The sequence below is a fragment of the Oncorhynchus nerka genome, linkage group LG25 (assembly GCF_034236695.1).
Source record: "Oncorhynchus nerka isolate Pitt River linkage group LG25, Oner_Uvic_2.0, whole genome shotgun sequence".
NCBI lineage: Eukaryota > Metazoa > Chordata > Actinopteri > Salmoniformes > Salmonidae > Oncorhynchus > Oncorhynchus nerka.
In genome coordinates, this window is record NC_088420.1 from 54351151 (window position 1) to 54367309 (window position 16159).

At 44.0% G+C, this 16159-nt stretch overlaps 1 protein-coding gene across 1 annotated transcript in view; it reads left to right on the forward strand.

Annotated features, from left to right (window-relative positions):
* shank2b (SH3 and multiple ankyrin repeat domains 2b) overlaps positions 1 to 16159 on the forward strand; it is a 144625-nt gene that overhangs the window by 22825 nt on the left and 105641 nt on the right. Inside the window, 1 exon segment of the mRNA XM_065009875.1 lies at positions 10190 to 10505. Coding sequence (XP_064865947.1) covers positions 10190 to 10505 — 316 coding nt within the window.

Below are 16159 nucleotides of genomic sequence, written 5' to 3' on the forward strand. Positions count from 1 at the left end.
GTATGTTGTTGACCAAAGATCTTCCTCTCTGAATGGGCCCTGCTGTTTACTGTTTGATGGACCTGCACTGTGGTTCCTCTCACCTATAGACAGTCTGTCTTCTGCTCCAATCCCACATCTACTTCCACACTTAGCCACAGTACACAGTGGAGCTGACCTACATAGTGCAGAGTAGAGCGACTTGGATGAGAACACACACACACACGCATCACACACATCCTGCATGCACACATACACACACGCATGTGCGCATGAACACATGTATGAACACACAAACACACACATGTATAAAGTGTACTCTTTATAATAGGTTACTTTGCTGTATAATGTGTACTGTATGTAGTACACTATAGAATACCCCTAAAGAGACAGCATGCCTTTGAGAACTAAGAACAGTGTTCCAGTGGTTGTCTGTGATATGAATGGGACAATCTCCCTCTATTCTTCACAAAGGGCACATCCATCCTCTCTTATCCTCACACGACCTCACACGACCTTTTAGGTGCTATCTAAAAGGGTTCTTCATCTGTCCTCATAGGAGAACCCATTGAAGAACCCAATCTGGTTCCAGGTAGAACCCTTTTTGTTCCAGGTAGAACCATTTTTGGTTCCATGTAAAAACCCCTCAAGTTCTACCTGGAACCTAAAAGGGTTCTCCTACGGGGACAGCCAAAGATACCCTTTTTGAACACTTTTTTCTAAGAGTGTACACTACCGTTCAAAAGTTTGGGGTCACTTAGAAATGTCTGTGTTATGAAAGAAAAGCTCATTGTTTTGTCCTTTAAAATAAAATAAAATAGATCAGAAATACAGTGTAGACATTGTTAATATTGTAACATTAATATTTAATATTAATATTGTAATATTGACCATTGTAGCTAGAAACGGCAGATTTGTAATGGAATATCTCCATAGGCGTACAGAGGCCCATTATCGGCAACCATCACTCCTGTGTTATAATGGCACGTTATGGCACGTTAGCTAATCCAAGTTCATCATTTTGAAAGGCTAATTGATCATTAGAAAACCCTTTTGCAATTATGTTAGCACAGCTGAAAACTGTTGTTCAGATTAAAGAAGCAATAAAACTGGCCTTCTTTAGACTAGTTGAGTATCTGGAGCATCAGCGTTTGTGGGTTCGATTACAGGCTCAAAATGGCCGGAAACAATGAACTTTCTTCTGAAACTCGTTAGTCTATTCTTGTTCTGAGACATTAAGGCTATTCCATGCGAGAATTTGCCAAGAAACCGAAGATCTCGTACAACGCTGTTTACTACTCCCTTCACAGAACAGCGCAGACTGGCTCTAACCAGAAGTGAAAGAGGAGTGGGAGGCCTGATGCACAACTGAGCAAGAGGACAAGTACATTAGTGTCTAGTTTGAGAAACAAATACCTCACAAGTCCTCAACTGGCAGCTTCATTAAATAGTGCCCGCAAAACACCAGTCTCAATGTCAACAGTGAAGAGGCAACTCCGGGAGGCTGACCTTCTAGGCAGAGTTCCTCTGTCTAGTGTCTGTGTTCTTTTGCCCATCTTAATCTTTTCTTTTTTAATTAGCCAGTCTGAGATATGGCTTTTCCTGTGCAACTCTGCCTAGAAGGCCAGCATTCCGGAGTCGCCTCTTCACTTTTGACGTTGAGACTGGTGTTTGGCGGGTATTATTTAATGAAGCTGCCAGGTGCCCTAAGGTGCTGGTGATGGGGATTCTCTCTAATCTTTCTTTGCTTGTCACTTTGTAACTGCTGGAGTCAGGTCTTTCCTATGTCCTTAGGCCAGGGTTTTGACATTATGAACTCTCCTCGGCCTTCTGGCATGCTGTCAACATAATGCTACTGCCAGCAATCTTACTGTGCAATTGCCGGAGCATTTCTGCCTTTTCCTCTCCAAATAGGCACTGACACTTGCACTAACTCATTTTGTCATGCATTTTCAACCTCCCAAGAGTATTTTTGTTCTCTCTGTCTTCCATTCCGTCATCGCTTCTTAATGTTTTGTAACCTTCTTTTGTAAATTGCTGAACATCTTCTCTCTGATCGAAACAGTCAAACTGAAAAGTCTTTGTAACAGTGGACCTCAGTACATTTATAACTACTCTGCACGATATAGTACAACGGCATGCCTACAGACAGGGGCGTCATGCACCCATTATTTTAGATGGGGCACGAAGTATATGGCCATGGAGAGGGGGGGGGGGGGTTGCACATTGATTCTCTAACCTATTACTGGAGTGGGCTAAACTAGGGTCACACAGAGTGTTTCTTAGTAGTCTTAAACAAACTTATACACCTCACACACAATTATGAGCTTAAAAATAGAAGACACCTGTACCATGTCAGCTACAGAGTTGAAATGTATAAAATGTTTGCATCCCAATAGTACACTTTATATACAACACAGAAGTCTGAAATATAACAAAATCAGTTGGCATAGAAAAAACGGATATTTGGAATAATTAAAAAAGTTTAGAAATTTAAAAATTATGAAAAATATTAATAACATTTCACCCATGAGGCCAATAGAGGGCGATTTGGTCATTTGACTGCAGGAAAGGGTATGAACTTTTATGCCTTTTAGGATTTTAGTACAACTGCCACACTGGTATATAGTATCGTAACACAATAATTAAAGCAATTTTAGTATTTTCTAAAGTCTAGCAACCTTGCCAGTTGGCATGCCAGCTAAGATAGTTTGACAACTTACTCTAATTTGATTGATAGCCTGAAATGGCTTGGTAGCTAGCCATGAGGTCGGGAGATTTGGAAAATATCTAGCTGGCTAGCTAAATCCAACTTCATAAAATTGCTAGGTGGCTAGTATTACAGAGAAACAACAAAACATTTGCATTTGATTTATTCATCAAGAAGGAATCAATATGCTACATAGCTTGATCAAATTAAAATTAAAATAAATAGCAAAAAAATACAAAAACTATAGTAACACAATAAAATAACATTAAAGAGGCTATATACCAGGAGTACCGGTACAGAGTGAATGTGCAGGGGTACGAGGTAGTTGAGGTAGTATGTACATGTAGTTAGGGGTAAAAGTGACTAGGTAATCAGGATAGATAATAAACAGAGTAGCAGGAGCGTATGTGAAGAGAGTGTGAAAGTTTGTGTGTGTGTGTGTGTGTGTGTGTGTGTGTGTGTGTGTGTGTGTGTGTGTGTGTGTGTGTGTGTTGAAGTCAGTGTAATATGTGTTAGTGTGTAGGTAGTATCTAGAGTCCTGCCTAACATATCTTTGCTCTGTGGTGCACCTTGGAAGGGCGAATAGGCGGGGTACTCTTTCCAGTCAGTGTGCGCCCTCTGCAAAATACAGCTTACACATCTTTTAAAAAATAATTATGATAAAACGTCAGCTTAAAAATGCATTTTTGTAATTTTTTAAATTTATTTAAAAAATTGACATCTGAGGGGGCATGTGCCCTTGTGGCCCTTATGGGCATGACACCTCTTCGTACAGTCATGACATGAAAACCTATAGTATCTGCCTTGTTCAACATTCAACTATGTAAATCATTGTCACATACCAGTGGTTGCCATGGTTCCCAGATCCATGTGATAATAAGCTTAGGGGATCTGAATCGTCGGTTCCTCGATGATGATGATGGGAGACTCATGGGTAGGGAGGTAGCCTCTGTATATAGTATACATCTATGCATTGATGGTTAGTTTTCCTAAAACATTTTTAACTCATTCGTGTTGTTTACATCAATGTCCTGTGAACAATTAACCACTTTGCGTCATTGTATGATCTACTGTATCACTGATCTATGGGGTGATTCATGAGGATGCCAGAAGTGTTCTATCTAATTTCCTATCTCTATGGATCCACCACTCAGGGTTTGTGATGCTCAAACAAGATGGTTCCTCAGTATTTTACACTCTTTGCGATTGATCTATTCCAGCACAAGCTGCTCATTAATTTGTGTTATGTTTGATTGATTGAGTGGTTGATGTTTTAATGCAAATGTTTAGGTTTTGAAGAGTTAATGTTATTCCTAGGAGAGACGAGCGGTGGTTGGTGGTTGTCAGGTTGCTACAGTGGCTTGTGAAAGTATTTACCTCCTTGGCATTTTTTCTATTTTGTTGCCTTTTAAACCTGGAATTCAAATGGATTTTTTGGGTGTTTGTATCATTTGATTTATACAACATGCCAACCACTTTGAGGATGCAAAATATTTTTTATTGTAAAATAAACAAGAATTAAGACAAAAAATGGAAAACTTGAGCGTACATAACCATTAACCCCCCCAAAAAGTCAATACTTTGTAGAGCCACCTTTTGCAGAAATTACAGTTGCAAGTCTCTTGGGGGTATGTCTCTATAAGCTTGGCACATCTAGCCACTGGTATTTGTGTCCATTCTTCAAGGCAAAACTGCTCCAGCTCCTTCAAGTTGGATTGGTTCGGCTGGTGTACAGCAATCTTTAAGTCATACCACAGATTCTCAATTGGATTGAGATCTGGGTTTTGACGAGGCCATTCCAAGACATTTAAATGTTTCCCCTTAAACCACTCGAGTGTTGCTTTAACAGTATGCTTAGGCTCATTGTCCCGCTGGAAGGTGAACCTCCATCCCAGTCTCAAATCTCTGGAAGACTGAAACACGTTTCCCTCAATAATTTCCCTGTATTTAGTGCCATCCATCATTCTTTCAATTCTGATCAGTTTCCCAGTCCCTGCCAATGAAAAACATCCCCACAGCATGATGCTGCCACCACCATGCTGGATGGTGTTCTCGGGGTGATGAGCGGTGTTCGGTTTGTGCCAGACAGAGTTTTCCTTGATGGCCAAAAAGCTAAATTTTAGTCCCTGACCAGAGTACCTTCTTCCATATGTTTGGGGAGTCTCCCACATGCCTTTTGGCGAACACCAAATATTCTTCTTATATTTCTGGCCACTCTTCTGTAAAGCCCAGTTCTGTGGAGTGTATGGCCTAAATTGGTCCTTTGGACAGATACTCCAATCTCCGCTGTGGAGCTTTTCAGCTCCTTCAGGGTTATCTTTGGTCTCTTTGTTGCATCTCTGATTAATGTCCTCCTTGCCTGGTCCGTGAGTTTTGGTTGTTGGCCCTCTCTTGGCAGGTTTGTTCTGGTGCCATATTCTTTCCATTTTTTAATAATGGATTTAATGGTGCTCCGTGGGATGTTCAAAGTTTCTAATATTCTTTTAGAACCCAACCCTGATCTGTACTTCTCCACAACTTTGTCCCTGACCTGTTTGGAGAGCTCCTTGGTCTTCATATTGCCGCTTGCTTGATGGTACACCTTGCTTAGTGGTGTTGCAGACTCTGGGGCCTTTCAGAACAGGTGTATATATACTGAGATCATGTGACAGATCATGTGACACATAGATTGCACACAGGTGGACTTTATTTAACTAATTATGTGACTTGTGCCACCAGATCTTATTTAGGAGCTTCATAGCAAAGGGGTTGGATGTCATGTTCTGACCTTAGTTCTTTTGTTATGTCCTTGTTTTAGTATGGTCAGGGCGTGAGTTGGGTGGGTTGTCTATGTTCCCTTTTCTATGATTTGGTATTTCTGTGTTTGGCCTGGTATGGTTCTCAATCAGAGGCAGCTGTCAATCGTTGTCCCTGATTGAGAACCATACTTAGGCAGCCTGTTTTCACCCTTGAGTTGTGGGTGATTATACTTTCTGTTTAGTGTGTGTTGCACCTGACGGAGCTGTTTCGGTTGTGCTTTTTTGTTTCTTTGATAGATGTTGTTCAGTTGAATTAAATAACATGAACGAGTACCACGCTGCACTTTGGTCCTCACCTTTTTCCACCGACGACCGTTACAGTGCATACATACAGTTGAAGTCGGAAGTTTACATACACCTTTACAAAATATATTTAAACTCAGTTTTTCACAATTCCTGACATTTAATCCTCAAAAGAATTCCCTGTCTTTGGTCCGTTAGGACACCACTTTATTTTAAAAATGTGAAATGTCAGAATATTAGTAGAAAGAATGATTTATTTAAGCTTTTATTTCTTTCATCACATTCCCAGTGGGTCAGAAGCTTACATTCACTCAATTAGTATTTGGTAGCATTGCCTTTTAATTGTTTTATTTGGGTGAAACGTTTTGAGTAGCCTTCCACAAGCTTCCCACAATAAGTTGGGTGAATTTTGGCCCATTCCTCCTGACTGAGTCACATTTTCTATAGGAATGATGTCAGGGCTTTGTGATGGCCACTCCAATACCTTGACTTTGTTGTCCTTAAGCCATTTTGCCACAACTTTGGAAGTATGCTTGGGGTCATTGTCCATTTGGAAGACCCATTTGCGACCAAGCTTTAACTCTCTTAAGATGTTGCTTCAATATATCCACATAATTTCCCTTCCACATGTTGCCATCTATTTTGTGATGTGCACCAGTCCCTCCTGCAGCAAAGCACCCCCCACAACATGATGTTGCCACCCCCGCGCTTCACGGTTGGGATGGTGTTCTTCGGCTTAACAAGCGTCCCCCTTTTTCCTCTTAACATAACGATGGTCATTATGGCCAAACAGTTCTATTTTTGTTTCATCAGACCAGAGGACATTTCTCCAAAACTATAGTTTTGGCAAGTTGGTTAGGACATCCACTATGTCCATGACACAAGTATTTTTTCCAACAGTTGTTTACAGACAGATTATTTCACTTATAATTCACGGTATCACAATTCCAGTGGGTCAGAAGTTTACATACACTAGGTTGACTGTGCCTTTAACCAACTTGGAGAATTCCAGAAAATTATGGTTAACAAGAAATTTGTGGAGTGGTTGAAAAAACGAGTTTTAATCACTCCAACCTAAGTATATATAAACTTCTGACTTCAACTGTATACACGCAGGGCCTCCCGGGTGGCGCAGTGGTTAAGGGCGCTGTACTGCAGTGCCAGCTGTGCCATCAGAGAGGTCCGTTGACTGGGAGGTCCGTGGGGCGGCCCACAATTGGCCTAGCGTCGTCCGGGTTAGGGAGGGCTTGGTCGGTAGGGATGTCCTTGTCTCATCGCACACCAGCGACTCCTGTGGCGGGCCGGGCTAACCAAGGTTGCCAGGTGCACGGTGTTTCCTCTGACACATTGGTGCGGCTGGCTGCCGGGTTGGATGCGCGCTGTTAAGAAGCAGTGTGGCTAGGTTGGGTTGTCAAGGGGGTGAATACTTTTGCAAGGCGCTGTATCTTACAATCCGTATCCCGTAGATGCGAAGAGGTGATCCATAGGGATTCCCCCATCCACAGTTCCCCTATAGCCTACAGTCATTTAGATGTTAGATTTGAAACTGGTTTGATGTCATAATGCTTTGAAATCCGTCATAGACAGCACATTTTCCGGCACGGGATAGAGCCATCATTATCATTTCCTGAACCATCAGAGTAAGTGAAAATGTTGCATTAAATGGACTGATTCCTATATATTTATTTAGCTAGGCAACCAATGACCACACCAATGGTTTGAGATACATTTTTAGCAATGTTGATGGTAGGAGTATTTCCAAATGCCAGGCTCTGAATTCATTATGTTGTTTCCCCAATGAAAGTCCCAAAGGTATTCTGAAGAGGTGCTGAGTCTGACATTATAACATTTTATAATATCAGAACATTTCTTAATTTCCATCACATTCCCATTGGATTTGGAATGTGTATTGTACTGTCAATGATTGGTTGCAAGGGCTGTGGAACCACACCATAATATACATAAGGAGTCAGATCCTTTCACAACCAACAAGCAACTTGCAAGTGACAAATTTAGACTTCCTCACTAAGGTTGCCTAGCAACACAAAGGGTTTGTTTCCAATACAGCTGTTCCCGCGAAAGCAAGGGTTAAAATCCCATCTCCCACTGAACATTGCATGTCTCATTTGGGTGCTATGGGATTGCAAGCGATTGCATCTCTTCGCCATGTTTGACAGTCACATATTGAAAATGTGCCTGTTCTGTCATCTATGGCAAAATCATTAACTTGTTATTGAAGTAGTTTTAGTTAATACAGCCCTCACTCTAGTTGATACAGCTGGCAGTGCTAATGATAATAATCATAGTTGATGTGGTTTAGTTTAATTCTCCCCATCCGTGATGATTATAATAATGGACATATTCTTGCTCCTTCGAGTCCAGCCTGATATCCTGTGCTGCTTGTCTATGTGCTGTGAACCTGGGTGAAGCTGTGAGAGAGAGCGATAGTGTGTCTGTGAGAGAGAGCGAGAGTGTGTCTGTGAGAGAGAAGTGTGTGTCTGAAAGAGAGAGCGAGAGTTTGTCTGTGAGAAAGTGAGAGTGTGTCTGTGAGAAAGTGAGTGAGTGTGTGTCTGTGCGAGAGAGTGAGTGTGTGTCTGTGAGAGAGAGTGAGTGTGTATGTGTCAGAGAGAGAGAGAGAGAGAGATGTGTGTGTGTGTGTGTGTGTGTGTGTGTGTGTGTGTGTGAGAGAGAGAGCAAGAGAGAGTGTATGTGTGTGAGAGAGCGAGGGGGAAAGGGATATGTGTGGATCTGGTGCATTGTGCACCCATCCTCATAGTCAGTGACAAGCGGAATCATGTGGGGTGGGCTCTCTCTGTCACCAGCGTGCCTGCCTGCCTGGCTCCGTCCCTGCCTTCCTCCCTGCCCAGTCAATCTCTCTCCCTCCCCTTGTGACTCGCTATACCACTGGAGCTATTCGCTGCTGCTTTTTCGCGCTACAAAACTCGGATACATTTCACATTCACTCTTTCTCCACATTTCCATGAATATTTAAGCAATAAGGAAAAGAGGGGAAATGAAGTCTTTTCTGAATGCCTTGAAGAAAGAAGGTGAGCTGTTGTAGTTGATTTTGGAGGATTTTGATGGCTTTCAATGTTTTGAGTTTGTGATTGAAAGTTGTGTGGCATACAGGAGCTGAGAAAATGAGTTCTAGACTGTACGTTGTGGTATGCCTTTTAATTGATATGGTAGTTCTAGCTTAACAAAAAATCGGCATGTAGTTTAATAGCAACTGTTCATTAACTAAGGCAATTGTTGAATCACTAATAGTCACCGTTGTATAACTTGTTTTGCTAATATAAATATTGATGTCTGCTTTCATAACCGCTTCAAAAAGTCTCAAGAGGATGCTAACTATTTTGGCCCTACGGTTTTCAAAGAACACAGCCTGGGAAAGTAATGTCTGTTTACCGGATATGCTGTAGAGTGCAACCTAGGTTGTTGGCACTGTAGGTTGATTTGACGAATGATGATCAATGTCGACAACTCACAATATCTGACTCTGCAAAGTGAACACACTTTTTGCGACAGGCGAATTGTAAATGTAATCGGACCATTCTTGCAGAAGAGATGGAGTTAAATTGAACTGTCATACAGACACACAGAGAACGCATTTGTTAGGATATGTCACTTTGGTAAAGCAGATCCAAGCATATCGCCATAACTTTATTCGCTTTGCCTCTCTTCCGTTGATGATAGGCCATTCAGATATCACCGGTTATTGGGAGAGAGGTGAAGAGGGTGTGGGATCTGTCTTGTTCAGGTAGTGGTGGGTTGGGCGTTTTTCCTTTCCCTTACCTTTCCTCTCTTTATGCCTCACGGGCGTACACTTTATTGTGGATCATTCTCACCGGGTTTTGGAGGTTCACTGGCACGGCTTTACATTGTGCAATCAGGATTTGAATCTTCCTCTGGGGGAATGCGTAGACTTCTTTTTTTGTAAGACGTCTTTTGGAAATGTTTTAAATAGATGAACCTTTTCCTAGGACGGTGTACTGTGATTTTGGCTGTTTTACAAAGCAGTGTCTTCTCTCTCACTAAGTGGCCTGTCTTTGCAGGGTTAAATCATGTGGATGCTGTATATAAGCCTCCTCTTCCTCCTTGGTGTTTAGAAGGCAGCGGAGAAATAAACATCATCATTAATCATGCTTCAGCTGTGCACTGTGCGCTGCTTCAAACACAGGGGAATTACACCAAGGCTCCTATTATAGCTGGTGTTAAATAGAGTCCTCTGTTCTGAGGCCGTGGGCCCAGCGCGTTTGGAGCTCTCCTTGCATCTTCATTGAGGCCCAAGATGCTTAATGCCTCAAGGTTGTTAATTGAAGGTGTGTGCGTCTGCGTGTGTGTGTGTGGAGTATTCTGCTTACTGACCTGCTTCTATTTGAGTTTCAAAGGAACAATGAATAATCTGACGTAATAATCTACCATAATGAAACTTGGTCTAATTCCTCCCTCCCTCTAGTGCCTTTCCGTGAGGCGCCGGCCCAACCTGCCCGGCGCAAGCAAGCCCCACGGAGCACCCTCGCTGCACCACGGCCGACGCTCTTGCGCTCCAACAGCGACAACAACCTGAACGTGAACAACCGGTCACCCCTGCCGTCCCCGAGCCACTCTCCCCTGCGTAGCCTCTCCCCCCGCCGGCCCCAGCAGCAGCAGATGCCCAGCCCCAATGGAACAGTCAGGACCATGGGGAAGGGGGCTCCCCGCCCTCCCCGCTCACCTTCCCTGGGGCGCCTGGGGGAGGAAGCACGGAGACAGACCCCTCAGCGACAGCCCAGGTCAGTCACCAACTAGGGTTTGAGTTATACATTGGCTCTTGAGGGCTCCCAACTTCTTTTGCATGTGCCCAAAGTTAAATCGTGTTTTTTATTTTAGGGTGGGGCCCGGCCCATATTGATATCTCAATACTTATGGGCGAGCCCTGATTTGTTATGGGGCTGCCCAGGCTTACTAGACCTCCTTTTAGTTAAACCATGTCACCAACTTTAGGGTGCGACTGCTATAGGGTGTGACTTTCCAATTAGTGCCCTTGGTAGTTTACAGAACCTCTACAAACAGAGTGCAGTTACAAAGAAGGATTTTGGCCCAGAAAATATGTCCCAAATGAGTCCCTGGTGCACATGGCAGCCTGGGGAATAGAGATGGTAGATGTGTGGCGCTCACTGTAGGTCTGAGCCGTCTCTCTCAGGAGAGTGTGGATGTGTGTTCATGGATGTGTGTGGATGTTGGCCCACAAACCGTCCCTGGTGTTCACTGCATCTTGGGGGAGTAGAGATTCTAGATGTGCTCCACCATCGGTCCAATCAGTCACTCTTATGAAAGTGGCAATGTCGGAGTGGGGGTTTCTGTTGCAGACAGGGGAGGGAAGGGTTTGTTCTGTTGGGATGAGTGAGGCCCTGCTCAAAAGTAGTACACTATACAGGGAATAAGGTGAGAGGAATTACAGGCAGACAGAGGAGAGGCTTGGCAGTACAGCTGTCCCACTGCGACTTGGTTAATGTGTACGGATTCCCAATGCCAATCGTGACAACTGTTACTCTTCGTGAACAATACCCCAGTCCTACTTCAGCAAACTGCTTTCGGTTGGTTTACTTCATTTGACACTCCAACCCCCCCCCCCTATCCCAGATATACCCTGGATCACGGTCTCATCACATATACCCCCCACCCTCCTACGTCACATCTGTCATTGTCACCATGGATGTACCACCAGATTTGAGTTGAGACCATTTTTTTGGTCCACGTCAATGACGACGTGTGTTTGCGTGCGAGCGTGTGAATCTCTTCACCATAGCAGGGGGTCTGTGGAGAACAGAGCGGGCTCAGTAAGTGGGCCACGCCAATTACTCACTGCTCGCCTAAAAGGGAAAACGGAAATTCATCTCAATTTGAATCTGAATATGACAGATGTCACACAATAAATGATCCTATGGAAATGGTACCTTTTCTTTTTTTCTCCCCTTCAGCTTCCCCGTGTTCAGCCCGTGTTCAGCCCGTGTTCAGCCCGTGTTCAGGATGCATAATGAGTTGTTGTGATTGCCTTCACTCGGCCTCCTCTCAGCCAGGTCAGCAGGCCTACTGGTGTATGAATACATTATTACTGGCACCGTTACTGGAGTAGAGCGGTTCAAATGGGACGCCGTTAGTTCCTCCCTAGTTACTGGAGTGGTTGCTATGGCTATTACTGCCATATGGTGCATATGTGTTTTTAGCAGCTCACTGGCTTACTCCACGGTGTGTTCGATGATGTCCTCCAACTGCGGACCAAAGCAAAGCGCTAACAGCTGTAGTGTATTTCGGATGTGATCTGATAATTGCTGTTTGCTATTACGCTCCTGTTGTCCGTGTGGACAACGGTGATTCAGAGGCCAATATAAAACACACTATTTTCTGTATTTAGTTCTAAGGCGTAGGCAGTACTTGTGCTAAATAACTGTTCAGGGTTAGAGCCTGCTATTGGAACTGTATTAGATAATTCACCTATTATTATTGCTTTACTTGGTACTGTAGTAGACACTCTATCTTGGTTTACATACTGTACCTAGAAAGAGCAATGACAAATAGCTCACATGTATAGGCCATTCCTTCTGTTTTTGATTTTGTCATTTTAGCCAACAATCTTCTCCAGAGCAATTTATAGTAGTGAGTGCATACATTTTTCATACTGGTCCCCCGGGGAAATTGAACCCACAACCTTGGCGTTGCAAGTGCCAATGCTCTACTAACTGAGCCACTCGGTGCCTGTTACAGTTTCATTGAAACGCTGATATATCCTGACATGATACCTTAAAAGAAGCAATTATTTACCATGACAGTGAGTGTTACATGAACACTCATCTGTTTTTGCCTCAGCATAGCAGTAGATCAGAAATAGACACATTGTGACAATATTCAGACACAACCATTGGCTGATGCTGCTGTTGGAGGACCTATTTTCTTCCTGTTCTTGTTTTGCATAAATACCTCAGCCCACGACTGCCTCTTCCAAATTTAACATCCTTATGTAATCACTGTCTTTGGTTCAGGGTATGAGGGGTGGGTTTGTGCACGGCTCCATCCCAAATGGCACCCTATTCCCTACATATTGCACTACTTTTGACCAGAGCCCTATGGGCCCTGGTCAAAAGTAGTGCACTATATATATATATATATATATATATATATATATATATACACTGCTCAAAAAATAAAGGGAACACTAAAATAACACATCCTAGATCTGAATGAATGAAATATTCTTATTTAATGCTTTTTTCTTTACATAGTTGAATGTGCTCAATTGGATTTAGGTCTGGGGAACGGGCGGGCCAGTCCATAGCATCAATGCCTTCCTCTTGCAGGAACTGCTGACACACTCCAGCCACATGAGGTCTAGCATTGTCTTGCATTAGGAGGAACCCAGGGCCAACTGCACCAGCATATGGTCTCACAAGGGGTCAGAGGATCTCATCTCGGTACCTAATGGCAGTCAGGCTACCTCTGGCGAGCACATGGAGGGCTGTGCGGCCCTCCAAAGAAATGCCACCCCACACCATGACTGACCCACCGCCAAACCGGTCATGCTGGAGGATGTTGCAGGCAGCAGAACGTTCTCCACGGCGTCTCCAGACTCTGTCACGTCTGTCACATGTGCTCAGTGTGAACCTGCTTTCATCTGTGAAGAGCACAGGGCGCCAGTGGCGAATTTGCCAATCTTGGTGTTCTCTGGCAAATGCCAAACGTCCTGCACGGTGTTGGGCTGTAAGCACAACCCCCACCTGTGGACGTTGGGCCCTCATACCACCCTCATGGCGTCTGTTTCTGACCGTTTGAGCAGACACATGCACATTTGTGGCCTGCTGGAGGTCATTTTGCAGGGCTCTGTCAGTGCTCCTCCTGCTCCTCCTTGCACAAAGGCGGAGGTAGCGGTCCTGATGCTGGGTTGTTGCCCTCCTACGGCCTCCTCCACGTCTCCTGATGTACTGGCCTGTCTCCTGGTAGCACCTCCATGCTCTGGACACTACGCTGACAGACACAGCAAACCTTCTTGCCACGGCTCGCATTGATGTGCGATCCTGGATGAGTTGCACTACCTGAGCCACTTGTGTGGGTTGTAGACTCCGTCTCATGCTACCACTAGAGTGAAAGCACCGCCAGCATTCAAAAGTGACCAAAACATCAGACAGGAAGCATAGGAACTGAGAAGTGGTCTGTGGTCACCACCTGCAGAACCACTCCTTTATTGGGGGTGTCTTGCTAATTGCCTATAATTTCCACCTGTTGTCTATTCCATTTGCATAACAGCATGTGAAATGTATTGCCAATCAGTGTTGCTTCCTAAGTGGACAGTTTGATTTCACAGAAGTGTGATTGACTTGGAGTTACATTGTGTTGTTTAAGTGTTCCCTTTATTTATTTTTAGCAGTGTATATATATATATATATATATAGAAAGGATGCCATTTGGAACACAGACTGGTGGGTTTGAGCATGTCGCCAACCAGGGTTGGTTGCTGGTAAACAAGGACTTGCTCTTTGTAGTTTGTAGAGGCGGGTAGCTGGTAGCCAGGACTGTGCCCCAAATAGCACCCTATTCCCTACATAGTGCACTACTTTTGACCAGAGCCCTATGGGCCGTGGTCAAAAGTGGTGGACTATATAGGGATTGGAATATGGTGCCATTTGGGACACAGGTCATCAACCATGGTTGGTTGGTGGTAAACAAGGACGTGCCTTTTTGTAGTTTGTACGGGCGGTTATCTAGCCGGTAGTTGGTAGCTTGTGTCCTATAAACCTCTCACTGGGTTATTTACACCGTCGGCAGTTTTTTTATGATCTATTATTCATCCCGTTCATAAGTTTCTCTTACGTCTCATACCGTCCATAGCACACGTGCGCATTACAATACCCTTGTGTTCTTCCTATTTGGTATATGGCAACGCAAGAGTGTCCCGTTGCTATTTAATGACCATCACGACCCTACACGACACTATAACAATGTAGACACTAAAGTACCCAGACCTGTTTGTTAGCCTAACCTTATCTCCATAGTCTTTCCATCATGCAGCAATCCGGTGCCATTTTCACATTTTGGTTGCAATCACACTGCTAAGTTTGATGCCCACTATTCTAGCAGATCCCCCAGACACTCTTTTTTTTCCCCAAATATTACATTTTTTTCACACAATTGTGTCGACCCCAACCAAACTGTGCTGGCTCCAGCACATTTACAGCAACTATGGTGGATGTGTAACCAAGCCAGCTCAAGACAGCTTGGCTCGGCTCGACACAGTAGTGTGTGTAGAGCCACGAAAGCATCTGGAGGATCTGATGTGACAGCTTGACTGTTAAACAGGCAGTGAGCTGCTGTCAGTCACAGTGGTCTGCAATCTCACACACACACACACACACACACACACACACATGTTGCCATGTACAAAGGTCACGTTTTTATGATTTCGACCTACCAGTGAATGAATGGCAGTGACTTTGGGCCTATGCATTTATAGGCTATAAAGTGTGTAATATCAGTACTAAGTCAAATAAAATCTCAAATTGTGTTGCTGTAGTTACACAAAAAAGTGTTACGTAACGTGAATGTCGGTATTGTTGGTGAGACCCTATCATGCTTTATGGGCTGGCAGGTACTCTAGTGGTTAGAGTGTTGGGCCAGTAACCGAAAGGTTGCTGGATCGAATTCCTGAGCTGACAAGGTAAAAATCTGCCCCTGAGCAAGGCAGGTAACCCACTGTTCCCCCGGTAGGCTGTCATTGTAATTAAGAATTTTGTCTTAACAGACTTGCCTAGTTAAATGAAGGTCAAATGTACACACTGCATTGTATTCAGTGTGTGGACTCTGCAGAGTCTCTTTCCAACTTGTCTTGATAGTTTGCTATCGTCAGCACCTGCTCAGACAATGGATGTGTCATGGTTTCCCTTATACTGCTTCACACTCTCAAAATCTACAACCTGAAAGGGTTCTTCGGCTGTCCCCATAGGACTCTTTTTAGCTCCAGGTAAAACCTTTTTGGGTTCCCATGTAGAACCCCTTCCGCAGAGGTTTCTACATGGAACCCAAAAGGGTTCTACCTGGAACCAAAAAGGCTGTTCCTATGGGGACAGCTGAAAAACCCTTTTGGAACCATTTTTCTAAGAGTGTGAAGGATAGGAGGCTATGCTATGCTATGCTATGCTATGCTAGCCTATCCAGTTGGCATGAGGGATGCCTTTGGCTGTGACTTCGACAGAAATAGTGATTCACTTGGTATGAAATCTAATCTCGGTCAGTTTGGTCTGCGGAATCCGGGTCGGATGCTCGATTAAAACCATTTACGTTCACGCAGTCGGGTACATTAGATATGACAAGGTATAGTCCCTGCCTACAGTTAAGCGGAGGAGGCTGTGCTACACTAGGTACCTACAGTGATGCTAAACTAAGTAGTTAGCATGAGGGA